At 37.0% G+C, this 15,658-nt stretch overlaps 2 protein-coding genes across 4 annotated transcripts in view; one reads left to right on the plus strand and one right to left on the minus strand.

Moving 5' to 3' along the window:
- The window catches only part of LOC107086591 (lactosylceramide alpha-2,3-sialyltransferase-like), a 7,707-nt gene extending 3,017 nt beyond the window's left edge, over nt 1-4,690 (plus strand). For all 3 annotated transcript variants that reach the window (XM_015377639.1, XM_015377642.1, XM_015377640.1), the window contains 6 exons: nt 201-327; nt 414-751; nt 2,052-2,238; nt 2,355-2,495; nt 2,751-2,915; nt 4,313-4,690. In XM_015377639.1, coding sequence (XP_015233125.1) covers nt 201-327; nt 414-751; nt 2,052-2,238; nt 2,355-2,495; nt 2,751-2,915; nt 4,313-4,399 — 1,045 coding nt within the window. In that variant the 3' untranslated portion in view covers nt 4,400-4,690. The remainder of the gene's footprint in view (nt 1-200; nt 328-413; nt 752-2,051; nt 2,239-2,354; nt 2,496-2,750; nt 2,916-4,312) is intronic.
- A 316-nt stretch (nt 4,691-5,006) lies between these two features.
- Nucleotides 5,007-15,234, minus strand: hps1 (Hermansky-Pudlak syndrome 1). The gene is made up of 18 exons (XM_015377623.1): nt 15,101-15,234; nt 12,528-12,717; nt 12,317-12,439; nt 11,829-11,971; nt 11,632-11,740; nt 10,521-10,681; nt 10,308-10,410; nt 10,149-10,233; nt 10,008-10,063; nt 9,766-9,933; nt 9,231-9,410; nt 8,937-9,013; nt 8,712-8,843; nt 8,504-8,569; nt 7,186-7,330; nt 6,669-6,782; nt 5,706-5,788; nt 5,007-5,620 (listed from the first exon to the last, which is right to left on the minus strand). Exons 2-18 carry the CDS (start codon nt 12,642-12,644, stop codon nt 5,458-5,460), a joined length of 2,025 nt encoding a protein of 674 aa, XP_015233109.1. The 5' UTR covers nt 12,645-12,717; nt 15,101-15,234; the 3' UTR covers nt 5,007-5,457.
- Nucleotides 15,235-15,658: the final 424 nt, after the last annotated feature.

A 15,658-nucleotide genomic window follows, 5' to 3' on the forward strand; every position in this document is an offset into this window, starting at 1 on the left:
TAGCTCTTAGTTATAGAAAACATATTTATTGTGCAGGAATAAGTTCTTAGCTCTGTTACACTGGTAGCCAAGTAATCGACATTTCGTTGCCAACATTTTACCTTGTGTTTTTTTGTGCAATGACAATAAAGGAAGTCTTAGTCTACGTCTATAGACAGTTAGCATGTCATTGATGATTTGTCTTTTTATCTTCTGTTCAGGAAGGAGAATTACACCTTGAGCCTGCTACTTTTGATCGGATGCTACTCTGTGATTCTGTTTCCTGCATATTTCCCCTTAAATAATTTGTCATCAGACGACAATGACTACCAGGATCCCAAAGATCTGGTAAAAAATTTATGTAATATCACGTTAGCAGGATCTTTATTAAATTTAGCAGAAGAACATATTTTAGCATGCTCCTCTCTCCTCAGCTCTTATTTAATCGATCAGCACTCTTGCTTTCACAACCCTGTCAACCTCGCCTGGGTCTGGACCACCTCGAGATGCTTGCCTGTTCTAAGGGCCTTGTGAACCTCCCGGTTTTTGTACAAGAGCACAGACCTGGGACATGGAATGAGGCCCCTCCTGGGGGGTTCCAAGGGGCTGAAGAACATTTGGCCCTGGCCCTTGCCTCTATGCCTCAGCCCGGACTGCCTCTATCTCTGAGTAAAGAAGGCAGGTGCAGGCGCTGTGTGGTGGTGGGGAGTGGAGGTGTTCTTCATGGTAGCCATCTTGGATCTCACATAGATCAGTATGATGTCATTATCAGGTATGTGGATATGAATCAGTCAAATGTAATATAAAAGATATTGTAATAAATTGTATATTTAGTTGTCTATAGTAAAGAGCAGTTCTAAACAAATGACAGTAAATGCAGTAATCCGATTAAAGGAGAACTATAAAGTTATGGCTAGTATTTTTGCAGCCTGTAAATGTTTTAAAATAGGTTTACTTACTTACTAACCATAACAGTGATTTAATCCTAAGTAATCCTTGGAAAGCCTTTACACAAATTGCTCCAGCAAATTCAAATTTCTTGTCAGCATTAAACTTTTAACTCAAAGTCTAAATTCTTAAGAATTTAAATTCTTTAGAAATCTCCTTTAGAAAGGTGTTTAATTACAAATTTCACTAAACCTTAAAATCCATAAATACATATTTACAAATAAGCTTAAACACTCTTAGGCTATGGAAAGGTTAAAAGTGTCATTAACCCACACCGCTAAAGCAGAGCCCTCTTAACAGTTATACTTTTAACTTTTAAACCATCATAAACAACTGCTACGACAACACTCCCTCCAGTGGGATTCATGTTGACATATTTGAAGCATTTTCTCTCCAAAGAATCACCCTACATATACATATCCAATCCAAGTTAAACTGTTTTAATTTTATATTACTTATCTCATGATTAAATGATTATAAAAAAGCTGAATGAAGTTAAAGAGTATCAATGTCATAATATATATATTTTCTTTACCTATAGCACAAATTAAATGTTTTCTTTAATGAAACAAGGAACAATGGAACCAATCATTTCAGGTCTTAATAGAGAAATTTTCTTTAATAAAAGCAAGGTCTATAATTTTGGGGATATAATGAAAAAACAACATGAACCATGAAAGAAATATACATTGTGTCAAGGCTAAATTTTTAAATTTAGATGTAAATTGGCCTCTAAAACCTCCTATGCTAATACAAAATTAGAGAAAAGGTGTCTATCTGAATCATCTTGCTCTGCAGTGTGGGGCAGCTCAAAATTATTTCAAAAGCCACATCAATCCTTGGCCCGACTAAGGGATGTCACACTTTCAAAAGCCTTGTAGATTATTTCTCCTGACTGGAAGTGATCTTCAAGTTTTTTAGAAGTTCAGTAAGAATTTAACTTTTAATGTGATATAGTATAAGTGGAGGAAGTTAAAGATCTAATGTCTGTCCAATGTAATCAGCCAAAACATGATCTTTTAAATCATATTCAAACTTTTTTTAAATAATCCTTGTGTTTGTTGTGGAAAAAAAAATCATTTGAAGCAACTCTTAAGCTTTTTTGGTTTCAACCTAATTTCCAGGCTGAACAATGCCCCTGTGCATGGATTTGAGAGAGATGCTGGATCACTCACCACCATCCGCCTAATGTACCCAGAGGCAGCGCCTCATTCAGCTGATGAGTACAAAAACACAGCCATGATAGCTCTGGTGGTCTTTAAAAACTTGGACTTGGATTGGCTGACCTCTGTCATCACCAAGCAGCCTCTGGTAAACCAGCATCAGAATTATAGTTAGCATTAGGCCTTCTTTGCAATATAAGCTACAAGTTTCCCCATCTATTCATCATAAAATGCTGTAATTGAACTTATTCTTCATGTATTTAGAGTTTCTGGTCCAAAATGTGGTTCTGGAGGGAGGTAGTAGATGATATCCCGCTGAAACCAGAAAGCTTCAGGATCCTCCATCCAGATATCATTCATAAGACGGAGCAAGTCTTACAGAAATATGCCCAGAAACAGGGAAACGTAAGTCCCTAAATAATTCATCTGTTTCCTATTGAAAAAACTGCATTTGTTTAAAACACAAAGCTAGATTTTATGCATAGGTCATCCAAGAATTTAACTGAGATGAGCAAATACCAACAAATTATAAAAGAACAATGACACTAATTTCTGATTTTATGAAATTATGCAGTAACTATGGAGTAACCGATTAATATATGAGGATCTCGTTTTGCTTTACAACATTAAACAAAGGGTCATTTTCTCTTTTTAATCAAGACGTCAGGAGGCAGACGCTGGCCAACATCAGGTGCCAGTGCTGTGGTGATGGCTCTGCAGCTGTGTGACCAGGTCAGCCTCGCAGGGTTTGGATACAACATGCAGCACCTAAAGGCCAGGCTGCACTACTACGGGGCGGTGCGCATGGAAACCATGAAAGCTCAAGTAAGCTCACAATGATGTAGGGATGTTGGGGTACTAGTTGGTACCACTGGTGTAACAAGTACTGAAAAATTTGATCCTTTATTGAATTTGATCCTTTATTGCACTAGTGTAATCTCACAGTTAAAAAACCCTGTCACCAAATGATTGCTGAGACAGTCTCTGAAGGGATTATTGGTACCCCTGCCGGGAATCCTGTCATGCTAGCTCTATCTTCTCCTGCAACGTTTTACATGGTGTGCTTAGACTGTTAAATACTCCTTTCCTGACATATTATTTTAGATCATCCAGAATCTGTTTCTTTAACACTCTTCCCTGCAGATCTGAGGGCTTAGATGGCTGTGGATGGTGTACTGTCTGTCTAGCTAAAAGTTGCGTTGTTCATGTGTCCTTTACTCTTTTTTAAAGATACATTGTACACTTTTTGTGCAAATGTGCTATAGAAAAATATCCTCTGAGTTTACTAGAGAAAAAGGCCCACAGCAGCACAGCTCCTATGTTGTACTTAGCAGAGATGGTGAATGAGTTTTTGCCTGATTACCATTAAATCCCCCTCAAAATTCCAATTTCAGTCTTATGTGAGCAATTAAGAGGCTTATATTCATTTTATTTATTTGTAATTTTAGAAAAAAATTTTAAGGAACTGCTCTCAAAAAAATTGGTTGGCAAGTAGGTTGATTGATTGATTTTTAAAGTGTCTTATTAGGCACTATCAAATAATATACAATAGGCTGGTGACAAAACAGAAAAAAACAAAGCGTGACATAAGAGCCCATGAAAATGTTGTACTCACAGAGATCATTCATTATCTACAACCCTGAACAAAATTCACACAAACATAAATGTCCAGGTAGGAATCAAATTATTATTTATATTTAGTGACCCAACCATGAGGCTTTTTGGTTCAGTTTTCTGCCAATGACCTTTGGAGATTTTTTCTCTTCCCTTACTACCCTGGTCTCTGGGTACGGTGGCCCCAGGAGCTAAAATATAGGGCATTCTGTGTCATTTTTATGCTCCACAGACACAGAAAGTTCTAAATTAAAAACTAGAATTGTGGGAAATTTTGATGAAATGAAAATATCAAAGCTATAAAATGCAATTAAGATAAAAAATATTCTAAGATATTGTTGGGAATGCTAATAGATGAGTTGTTTTTATCAACAGCTATTATTCAATATTTTTTCAGATGTGATATTTTTTCCAAACCAAACAAATATTTTTGGTGTGTGAGATTGTACTAATGCAATAAAGGCTTAATTTGATTATATTTTAAGGTTTCTTTTGACATATTTTCCAGGGTGCCTCAGAGATTTGTCTAAATCCACCCCATCAGGATTAGGCTGACTCTAGTCTTATATATTTTTTGTTGCTGTGATTTCTTTTTCAAAATCTTCCAGGTGGTGCACGATGTTAGTGCTGAAAAACTCTTCCTGGGGGACCTGGTGGCTGCAGGCGTGGTGACCGACCTCACGGGAGCTCTTTAAGTGAATCCACTGAACTCCGCATTGTGCTCCCCATTCTGGGTGTGAGTTGCTGCAGAGTCCTCTAATATCAGCTGTGTGCACAGCTCACCCAACAGCAAGGACTGACCTTTAAACGCTCCAAGCCTGAATGCCAAAGCAAGGACTGTAAATGTTAAAAGGCTGCAAAAACTAACTTAAGGAATTTCATTTCATTTAAATTCAAGCTGAATTTCGAAAATAAAAAACACAGTATGAATAACAAAGATATATTTCATTTGAATTACGATAGAACACTGATACCCTTGATGTTTAGTAAATGAATGGTTTCATGTTTTCTTTTTATTTACAAACACTTAATAAAAGAAATCTAAGAACACTGCTATTCTTATTTAGAGAGAAAAAAAATTATCAGAAAGAGATTTTTATTGAAAATTGTCAATTTTGTCGCTCTTTGTCGCCAAGATGCTTCTTGTGTGGATTTCACAGCCTCTGATGAAAAACATCCAGTAAGATAAAGGTGGAAACTTTTACTTGTGCCAATCCCCGTTTCCACAAACCCACATGTTCATGATGGCGGGAACGCAGATGAAGGAAAGGGCAAGATTTACTTCCTCTATAGTTTAAACTCTCATAAAGAAAGAGACGGAGCATTTACTTGCTTAGATCCTTTATGTAATTAATGCTGAAAGTTAAAATATACAGTATGTTCACTTTTAAAAGTACAAATCCTGCTAACTTTAAAATGGTGAAACATTTACATAAATTATATATACATGTGCATTGCTAATAAATAGGAAACAAATCTTCAAGGATGTAAAGTGTGATTTGAGGTTGAGGGGGTTGATGAAAGACACCCACGGCTGTGTTAATTCACAGGGTCGGTTGATTGTGCTAATTTGAGCATTTGTTTCTTACAAATTATTTCAGTATTTTTACACAAAAACATCAGGAAAAAAGAAATAGAAACCTGAGAGAGGCCTCCACCTGCCTCACAGGTGGAAGCAATTTTTCCTGTTGGCACCTAATGAAACAAAAAGATGGACACTTTCTGGACTCCCTGTTTGAGGATGATGTTTGTTCTACAGCAGCAGGTTGCGTGAAGGCTCCCACAGTTTGCTTGCCAGCTGTCTACAGTGCTGGAGGATGATCTCTGTGGGGATGACCCCCAGGTGAACGGTGAGCAGCTCGTAGCACTTCACCGTCTCCCCCTTATGGTTCTTGCTGTAGTATCGCAGGAGCCTCCTATTAGAAATGTAGCTTATATTAACAGTAAACAATGGCTTTTCTTTTTTTTCTTAACTAATCATTCTAAAGTATTGTTACTTACTTGTAGTAATCACAGGCAAGCATCCCAATGGGTGGAGAGTCATCGGGTAGAACCGGTATGTCCACTGGCTGCAACTTATACCCCTGATGGATCAGTCATAATTTATAATTTGCAGCAAAAAAAATATATTTTATTGTAGTATAATGATCTCAGAACAGAAAAAAAAACACAATTCTTAATTTTGGTAAAATTATTTATAGCAAACAAACAAACAAACAAACAAACAGATAAACTGGAATTATTGATAGAATCTTCAGTGGTACATTTATTGGCCCCATAATACTCATTAAACTAAATAAATAAAGCATTTATCTTTTGGATTAAGTACGAGACAACAAAATTGACAAAAGAGTCTTGGATAAGTAACAGGACTGAAAATGTACACAGGCATATCTAATGTATATTTAGTAAAGGACTTTAAAATGACTTTGTTTCAATGGGGTATACAAAAGAGATCACGCTGAGGGTAATATTTCCTAGGTACTCCTTAAAATACGGAAGAACATTTATTTGTTTATATACTTTAATTTCCAGAAGAAAAGAGACGGGTTCAAGAAAATAGTTCCTCCTCAATGGAAGAGGCCAGTTTCTCTAAGTCCCTCTTCAAAATTGCATAGACAAAAGAACAGGCCGTCTAAGTAGGCAGACATGCTTTGATCTGCCTATGTCAAGTAGTGACTACAGAAAATATTTGCTGCCATGCATCTACAGCCAGAACAATAATACAAAGTTTAAAACAGCCACAATTGTGACAAACAAATCTAGATGATGAGTTAGACAGACATTTTTACAGCTACACACAATGGAAGATAAGGGAGGTAAACAAACAAACAAAAATAAAAACTGCAGGAATGTGTTTAGGTCACCAAATCTGACAAAATAAGATTATATAAAAGTTTTTTTGAAGATCTATAGAACTGATAATGATTGTGGACGGTGCTGCATGCAATGAGGATAACTTACAGTTTCATTCTCAAACCAGAGGAAGTAGCAGAAGTAGAAATCTCCATCACGCAGTGTAACAGTAGAATAACCTTTCTGAAGATAGCGGCGGGTTGTCCTGACCAGGGCCCATACCTTCAGGATAAATGAGACAGCAATAAAGAAAAAAAAAGATGAAAAATATAAATAAAATAAAATATAAATAAAATAAGTTATTATTTTTTTTATCCAGCAAAGAAAAAGAAATCTGCAACAATTGAGCACCATCTTAAATGCCTCTTTCTAACGTCACATACCACAGGCTGACATCCTGCACTTAGTGTAAACACTACTGTAATCATGCTGCACATTTAAGCTGAAACTATAAAAATATATTGAGCAGCTATTACCAGTTTACTAACTCTTCATGACTACTTTCGTAGTCATGAGCTCGTAGCTTAGTAGCCCTTCACTTTTTAAATTCTCCATTCTAAATGATCACATTTTATTTTCACACATAAAACAGTCAAGTTCTACGACCAAGCAGAGGCTGTCCGACCTTGTTTTTAATGTAATTGGCCACAGGCCCCTTCCCCAGCTCAGACGTAGTGCGCTCCGTGATGCTGAGTGACGGAGCGATCATTTGGCCAGTCGACCGGTCCACGCAGATAAAATGGACGAGACCCGGGAAATCCTCCAGGTAAGTGAGATCAGCTTGGTCAAGAGCCATACAAAGAGGGTTTCATTTTGGAAGCTTTTTGAAATTGAAGTGCTACAAAAATGGTTTCCCAGGACATTCAAGGGTACAATGTTGAAATATCAAACTTTTCCAGGCTCAACTTCTCCTGTCCCTGTTCCTTTGTTTCACTAAAGTACAAACTCCACAGTTGGAAAGGGGGAAGAATGACATAAAAATACAAAGAATAAAGTACAAGCCACACCTTTAATAAAGTGGCATTGAGATATAGTATGGAAATAAAAATGTTTTTAATCTTTACCTTTTTGATACTTCTCCAGACTTCAAAAAAGTTCATATCCAATGATATTATTTTAACTTTTTCTAGGTGCCTAAGACCCATATGACTGTAAGATGTTTTTAACCTGCTGGATATCTGTGTAGAAAACCAGCAGTAAACTACTTTAGAACTACTCTGACTTCACCCTGGAGTGTCACTACCTGATCCGTCCGGAAGCACGATCCGTTCTGCGCATGCGCTATCAGCTAATTTGTGCATGCACATCCAGATATACATCCAGGTCGTCCTCGATTTTATTTTGTCAAAAATACCTAAATGATGTTTTCCCTCCCGAAAAATAGTAAACATACTAAAATATACTGTGTTAAAGGATAATAATGTATTTCCTGAGAAAAGAAATGCCTTAAAATCCTTTCTGTTTTATCACTTGTCTCTGTCCGATCTGCATCGGAAATGGGATCCTACGCTACTTCCAGTGGCTAACTTTTCCGGCTTTGCATTTAAACATAAATCTAGTCTTTTTGAGTTTTATGTTTTCATTTCATGTTAACCTTATGGTATATAATGTGTAATCTAATGAAAGAAACAACTAAAATGCAGATAAACATGGTTTAACCATATTTTGCTGGACTGCTCTGAGCATGTCTGATGATGATGTTGGAGAAGCAGTTTAACGAATTTTTTTTTAAAAAGCATAAAAATTGTCTCACAAAATTCATAAAACATTTTTTTAAGATTTGCATTAGCATTCTTTAGTGGGTTAACCATCTTTTATATAAGCGGCACATTCCTCTAATCTTTGATTCAATGTATAAAATAATCTTTTGTTGATGAGGCAACATAGCCGTCTCCAGCTCAGAGGCCCATATAGGGGCTGGGGCAATTTTGAAAAAAGGATATGACACCATGGTTATGTTCCTCTTGCTTTTAACCAACAGGAAGTCTTTCCAGTCCATCAGTTTCTCTCTATGAGAAGCAAAGTAGCAAATATTTAAGATAAAATAAATCAAGGTTAGAGAGAATAAAAGGACATTAAAAAGTGCTTTAAAGACATTTAGTGATTGTGTTGTAACAACAAATAGACATTTCTCAGTTGACTGATACGCACCGAACCATAGCCTGGGCTCGCTCCTGCAGACCTGCGGAGAGACGCTGAGTAAGATCTGCAGAATCAGACAGAAAACACTGTCTGTATATGCCACACAGCTGGGTCTTCATGTTCTTACACCACGGGATTAGCCTAGAAAGGAACACGTAAGAGATCATTCAAAGAAGCTTCAGACACCTTCTTCTAAGGTGATGTGTGGCCACCAGAGGGCAGCAGAGGACTTACTCTTTGTTGAACCCGGGGCCTCCTTTAGTGTATGCTCGGGTCTTAAACTCTACCCAGACATTTTGTAAGTGTGCAGACTGGGAGAGATTTAGAAAATCTATTGGTTGAAGTCCAAAGAATAAATATCCAACATTTAAAACGTGATTCCTTCAAATATGTAAAGAATCTTAGGAGGTTTACTCAAGCTGGATTACAACATACAATAATTATAATAAAACTAGTTAGCAAAAAGCCTGACAGCCTCTAAGCTCAGTACCAAAGCTGGTATCAAATAAAAAAAAAAAAAACAACTACCTGTAACTCACTGGTCCCCAAAGCCTTGATGAATTTATCCATTTTGGTGCGTATGTCTTGCATATTGAGAGGACTTCTTGCTGATGGGGGACCTCCATGGCCTTCATGTAAACGTTTTTCTAGCTTGTCAAAGTCCTCCAGATACTTATACACCGACATGGCCACTGAACTGGTGGGAATCTGACATGGATATGATCATATTCAATAAATTTGCATGAAAAAGGTTATTCAAAACAGTAACTTTCTATAATGATGGTTTTTACTCAAAGTTTCCAATACAGAAAATTATTTTGAACACCCGTAAAGAGGTTGCTACATAGCATTTTTACAATCTAGGAATCATGCAATGTGTTTTTACAGCCCAACTAAGGATGACATCCTAAAAAAATTAAACGAAACAAAACAATACATCGGTCAAACCATTTGCCTTTTAACGTATCAGGAAGGTAACAGCTAAACTATCTGCTATGTGTCACAAGGAGAGAAGTGGAAGTAAGGAAAAGGAGAAAATACTTTCTTGACTATAACCACAAACCTTAGTGAGCAGCACTAGTGTGATACCGGGCCACAGCGAGAGGCAGTACATGGAGTGGGGCATCATGGGATATAGCCCGTCTTTGTGTGAAACCTCAAGGAAAACTCTTCGAGGGCTTGAAGGGTCCAGTGGGCTAATTTCCAAAGTGTGCAAGCTGTCTTCTGCCATCTGAAGACATGACGACGGTTAAAAGTGTCACTTTTTCTTTGCACATTACCAACTTCCAGCGGTAATATTCTGACCTGGATTTCTGGGTCCACAAACTCAAACACAGGAGTTTCTCCTCGCCCAGCTTTCTCTGGTGAACCAAAATGTAAATCTTCAGAAAAAACAGACAGAAACAATGTATTTCACAAATAATTTGACTTTAAACAATTTTCCACCTGAGCCGCTGGACCCTCTACTGGACGGTGACGGTTCTGGGGTGTAAAAACTTTCTGGACCGGAACCAGATGTACTTTCAACATCCTTCACAGACAAACAGACAATGATTAGATATAGAAAGGAACAGAAACAAGTTTTAGCAGTTTAGCTTTAGATACCTCAGGACTCGTGTCGTCTAGATCGATATTACTGGGATACATGTCCTGTGCCATGACAATGAGGGCCAGCAGGTCTGAGGGGGTGAGGATGCTCGCATTGCGACTGCAGCAACAAGCAGAGATGTTGACAATTTTTGATATAAATGTAATTAACAGGAGTCATATATAGTAAACTGTACAGATTGTAGAATAACTGGGATGTTTATATAAAACCTGGAGTAGAAGGCAAGCAGCTTGGTGTGAACCAGGACAAAGGCGTGCAGAACTTCTTCTCCTGCTCGCTCCACACTGCTGTTGAGCTGCTGGACTAAGCGGCGCTCCAGGAACTCTATGCACAGTTCGCAGAGCTGGGGGTGAATTAACCTCTCTACTGCCTGAGAGAGAAGGAGGCATTTAAGGAAACCTGTTAGGGGAAGAGTTTATTTCTGTATAAATGTTGCAATAACCTAAAATAAAGCTTCAGTTTTCAATTGTGACCCTGATACTTATTTAGATAATTATACAAAAGATTATTCTGTAGGATAACAGTAGGTCCTTCTGCTTAAAGTAAACACAATTGTAATTTAAATATAATAAAATGCTGCAGTGAGGATGGGTACTTATGGGCTGCATTAAAGACCTTTATATGAATTATTCACATTTTAATATGACTGTGTTTTTGCTAAGCTTTTTATTTTGATCATCAGTTTTAGATCTTATATTTGGCTTTAAGTTTTTCACCGTATTTCAGAATAATTAACAAGTGAAACAAACATTTTAGGTTGGGAAATAATAGAAAATCCAAAACACAGTGGGGGCAGCAGCTTATGATGTTGAGGCCATATTATGTTACAGTATATTAGGGCCTAAATTATTTGTCATCATAAATGAAAGATTAAATGTTCAGAAATTTGTATATTTTTATTTTCTAATCACAGTTTTGAATTGAGGATGGAAAGAAAAGCTATGAAAAGGAAATTGTAGTTTTTTCTTATAGGAAGGCTGAGTTAAAATCCTGAGCCTAAATCTGCAGAAACGGACACAAAACAATCAAACCAATTCATAATTTAAAGTTTGAGGTTTAATATATATACTTATACTTTAACAATCTATATTTAATTTAAAAGCAAGAGAAAATTGGTTGACTGCAGGGATTCATTTGGAAAGGAAAGGATTTTGCATTTGTGAGCAGAATGCAGAAAAAAAAAACTAAGCTTATATTTACTTTTTAGGCTGACTTCTCCGTAATTCCTGAACAGGTCTTATTCTAGCTTTATTCATTATCTGGAAAATCCACATTCTGTTCTTAAATTACGTCTTGTTTATCGAAGAAGAAAAGCTCCACCTCCACTAAGAAGCTCTGGTCGTTCTCCCGGAGGAGGCTGTAGGTGTCCAGCAGGCTGTGGAGATACTTCCAGAGCCTGGCTCTCTGCTCCGTGTCCTGAGGTCGCAGCCTGAAGGCGAACCAAGCGGATCAGGCGTCAGCCATACATCTGCTTTAAGGAGCCCAGAGCGCTTATGAAAGCGACAGAAGAATCTTACTCTTTCCTCAGGAGGTTCCCGCTGAGCGTGACCATGCCGAACATGACCTCGATCATCTTTTTAAGCACGTATATTTTTCTCCTGAGATCGTCCTCTTTTTCTCCGCCATCCCCGTTCACAGCAATGTAGAGACACTCATCAAACTGAACAGGCACAATATTACACAGATGGGTCTCATATTATGAGCACAAATACATCAAATGTGAATCAGAGCTGCTTTTAACATTGTTCTGCTTTGATTTCTTTTTTAAACGATAAAAAGGTTTTGACGCCATCATGTGCTGCAGGCAAACAAAGAAAGGCTTGATTCTATAACTCCCCTCACATGACAAATATGACGCCTCGCCCAGAGAGAGGCCCTCATTCAGGTCACTGCAGTACAAATGTGCTCTACTGTCTAACATTTCAGAACTAGGTCATAAAGAGCTCACAGGTTGGAGGCATTTTATTTTCTAAGAACTGTGCCACATATGACGAGCAGATCGTACCTGGTGTAGAACATAGACATGGTTGTTCTCAGTAGTGAAGGTAGTGTAACTGTCCTCCAAGGTGCTGCAGGAGATAATGATAGGAGCAAACAAAGTGCTCAAGATGTCCTCAAAGGCAGGGAGCTATAACAAAGAGCAGGAGATGAAAGGCTGCTGCTAAGAGTTCTACCACGAAGGAAGGAAGAAGTCATTTTTTTCCCCTCCTCCTTACCCCCTCGCCTCCCTCCTGAGAAACACCATACTTCTGCTGAATATTCTGCCGATATTCCCGGTCATTCCAGTGGAAGAGCACCTCAGCGCTCTCGCTGGCTATCAACAAACACCTCATCTGGACAAGAGAAGCTTTCCTGTTCTTCTTTTCTAACAATAGGCTCTGAAACCTTGGAGCTGTAAAAAAAATACTGGAAAGATGAAAAAAAACAAAAACAAAGTTAAGCGTAAAGACTTAAAGCAGACATGAGCAAACAGTAGGAAAATTGATGTCAAATTTGTTGCTTTTGACAGAAAATCAGTTAAGCTGGAAACAAATGCACATTCGTCCAGGTTTGGGTATCAGAAAAGTCAAATTTTCTGGTGTTGTGTTATCTTTTGAGAGTCCAGTTTTATGTCTCTATAAATAAAAAAAATTAATGATACATTAATGATACATTTAATGTTTATAATTTCATTTTTACTTAAATTAAATACAGATGAAATCAGAGAAAGGTCTAAAATTACAACATAAAAAAAAAAAACATAATCCCCCCCCATAGAAAAAAATAAATGGTCAGTAAAACCAAAAAGTTTTACCCAAAAATTGTTTTAAAAGCAGTTTTAGGTATGTGCCTGTAAATGTAAGCCATTAGTAGTTGAATGCTGTTCTTCAACCATTTGGAGCACATGCAGAAACTTGCTCTCTAGTACAGTTAACATTTATTTCACCCGAGTAGTACTGTTAATCAAAAGAAGCGATGCTTGCAGTCATTTTGGCTCAACGGTGGAAATAATTTAAACAAATAAATAAATCATGATACTCTGGTTTTGAAATGTACAGGTCACTGATATTAAGAGGTTTAAAAGAAAGCCGAAAAAAGAAATTAGAAGCTACTTATAAATTCTAAATGTTATAGATGTAGGAAGCCTAAATACCTCCAACTGCTGGCAGATTTAGGTTAAAAGTAACATTTTCAATTTACTCAACATGTTTCTTCCGACTGGGAGTAATATTAACGTTCTGAACCAGCCAGAAGCCTGACTTCAATCAGTTAGAGTAAGGCCTACCCTGCCCTTCCGACCTCAAAGACTTGGAGCTCATCATGGAAAATAAATCATGCAGTGGAAACATGCCAGAATCTGCTCAGCACTTCTAAGAAAGCTGTTAAGTTAAAGGGGATTTTTCCATTAATAATAATGAGGGGTAAAGCTGGCATAAATAAAACATAAATTAATTTTTTGTGCATATATTTATATATTTTAAATCACACTTTTACCTGTCTCATTTTCCTCCAACTTATTGGTTAAATGTAAACAATAGTTGATGTAAATCTGTCAGAAATCCCCACGGCACTGTTGAGTTGGATAAGGAAGCAGCCAAGATGCAGAGAAAAGTCCTCTAATATTAATCCAGACAGCAGGCCTTGACATAACTTTTAATAGGGGGCGTGTTTGCCTAGTGGAGCTTGCAAGGTTGCAAGTACCGGGTGGTTTGATCACTGCTCTCAGGGTGCCTCACAATGGCAGCCCACTGCTCCCTAACGGGATGGGTTAAATGCAGAGAGTGAATTTCCCCCATTGTGGGACAATTAAGGGATTTACATTTTTTTTATATAGATATATGCAAAGTCCTTTTATCAGTCCTCCTTTTATTGTATTTAAATTGAAACATTTATCCTATTATATTTTATCTCCATTCAATTTTTCCTTTTGCATTGTGTTTATGTATTTTAGCTTTCACTTTGTATCTTTTGCTCTGCAAATATGATTCCTGTACAGCACTTTGGTCAACCCCAGTTGTTTTAAATGTGCTTTATAAATAAAGTTTGAGTGAGTCCTTGGTCAACAAGCTGCATGACAAAATAAAATCCCTTTTAATGCTCACCTTTACATAAACATATTGCTGACCAAGTTTCCATCTACTAAAGTGAAAGACAATGATATTGAACGCTTTGCAGCATCAGACACTGCAGCTCAGTGTCTGAATATTTTAACCTGATGTGAATTAAGAACATTTAGGTAAAATTTTTGAAAAAGGGAAGTAAAATAAGGAAATATGATAAACAAGAATTAGAGTTTCATGAGAAAGTTACAAGGCCTTTACTTTGCACTTAAGACATTTTCAGAAATACAACTTTTATTTATTTTACTCACAATAGCAGCTATTTTTCACCCTTATTTCCAGCCTTTTAGTAAAAATCATCTGCACCTTTTTAACTATGGAATTATGCAATTAAATTTAAATATTGTAAATAACAATAATGAATAAACTTAGTGATGAATAACTTGGAATTTGCAGACCTAAAGTTTAGACTCCAGTAAAAGCACTTTCTCAGTAGAAAGGCGCGTCATCCGCTCTGCAAGCAGAAATGAGACTAAAACTGCTGCTCTGTTATTGACACAGATTAAAGTTCACAGTTTCCCTGCTAACACGGATCATATGCATCTTCATAGCAAATTAATCTCACTGATTAAACGTTTAGATGTTTCAATCCGTACATTATAAAGCATGTTTGTTACCAAACTTTAACTTCCTCCATTCAATAACCCACATCTTTGCACCAAACAGAGACTTTTAATTCATAGACTCACTCAGGGCTTCTCAGCTCAGTTCATTGTGTAATTCTGGCATCTCCGTTCTTCTTCTCTGCTGCAATGAAGTCCAGATTACTTCGTTTCTTTCTGCAGGTATTTCTCGGGTTCATTACTTTCTTCCGCACTTTTTCCACCGCAGTACAGGAGTCATGTGACAGAAACCTCTCAGAACGAGGAGGGCCTGTATGGCAATTCATTTAGGCATATAATCAAGGAGGCTCTTCTTTATGGAGGGTGACGCGTGCCTATGTAGGCCTAATAAATAAATAACTAAATTATTTTTAATAGATGCATTAATTATTTAAACGTGCCATTGGTTTCTGAAAAGCAGAAAAAAGTGCTAATTATATTTTCAATTATATAGTTTTTATATGGAGCTCAAAGTATATGCTGACCATTCAATTTTTATTTTTTAATGAGAAATAGAAATCTGAAAATGAATTGTTTCCTGATTTCAAAAAAAAAAAAAAGAATAAAAATAACAACCCCATTACTTTTTTTTCCTTTTGAAATCCCAGGTCCAAAAAAAAAAAAAGAAAGAAAAAAAAATCACGA

This window comes from Cyprinodon variegatus, unplaced genomic scaffold (genome assembly GCF_000732505.1).
Source record: "Cyprinodon variegatus isolate N-32 unplaced genomic scaffold, C_variegatus-1.0 Scaffold157, whole genome shotgun sequence".
Lineage (NCBI taxonomy): Eukaryota > Metazoa > Chordata > Actinopteri > Cyprinodontiformes > Cyprinodontidae > Cyprinodon > Cyprinodon variegatus.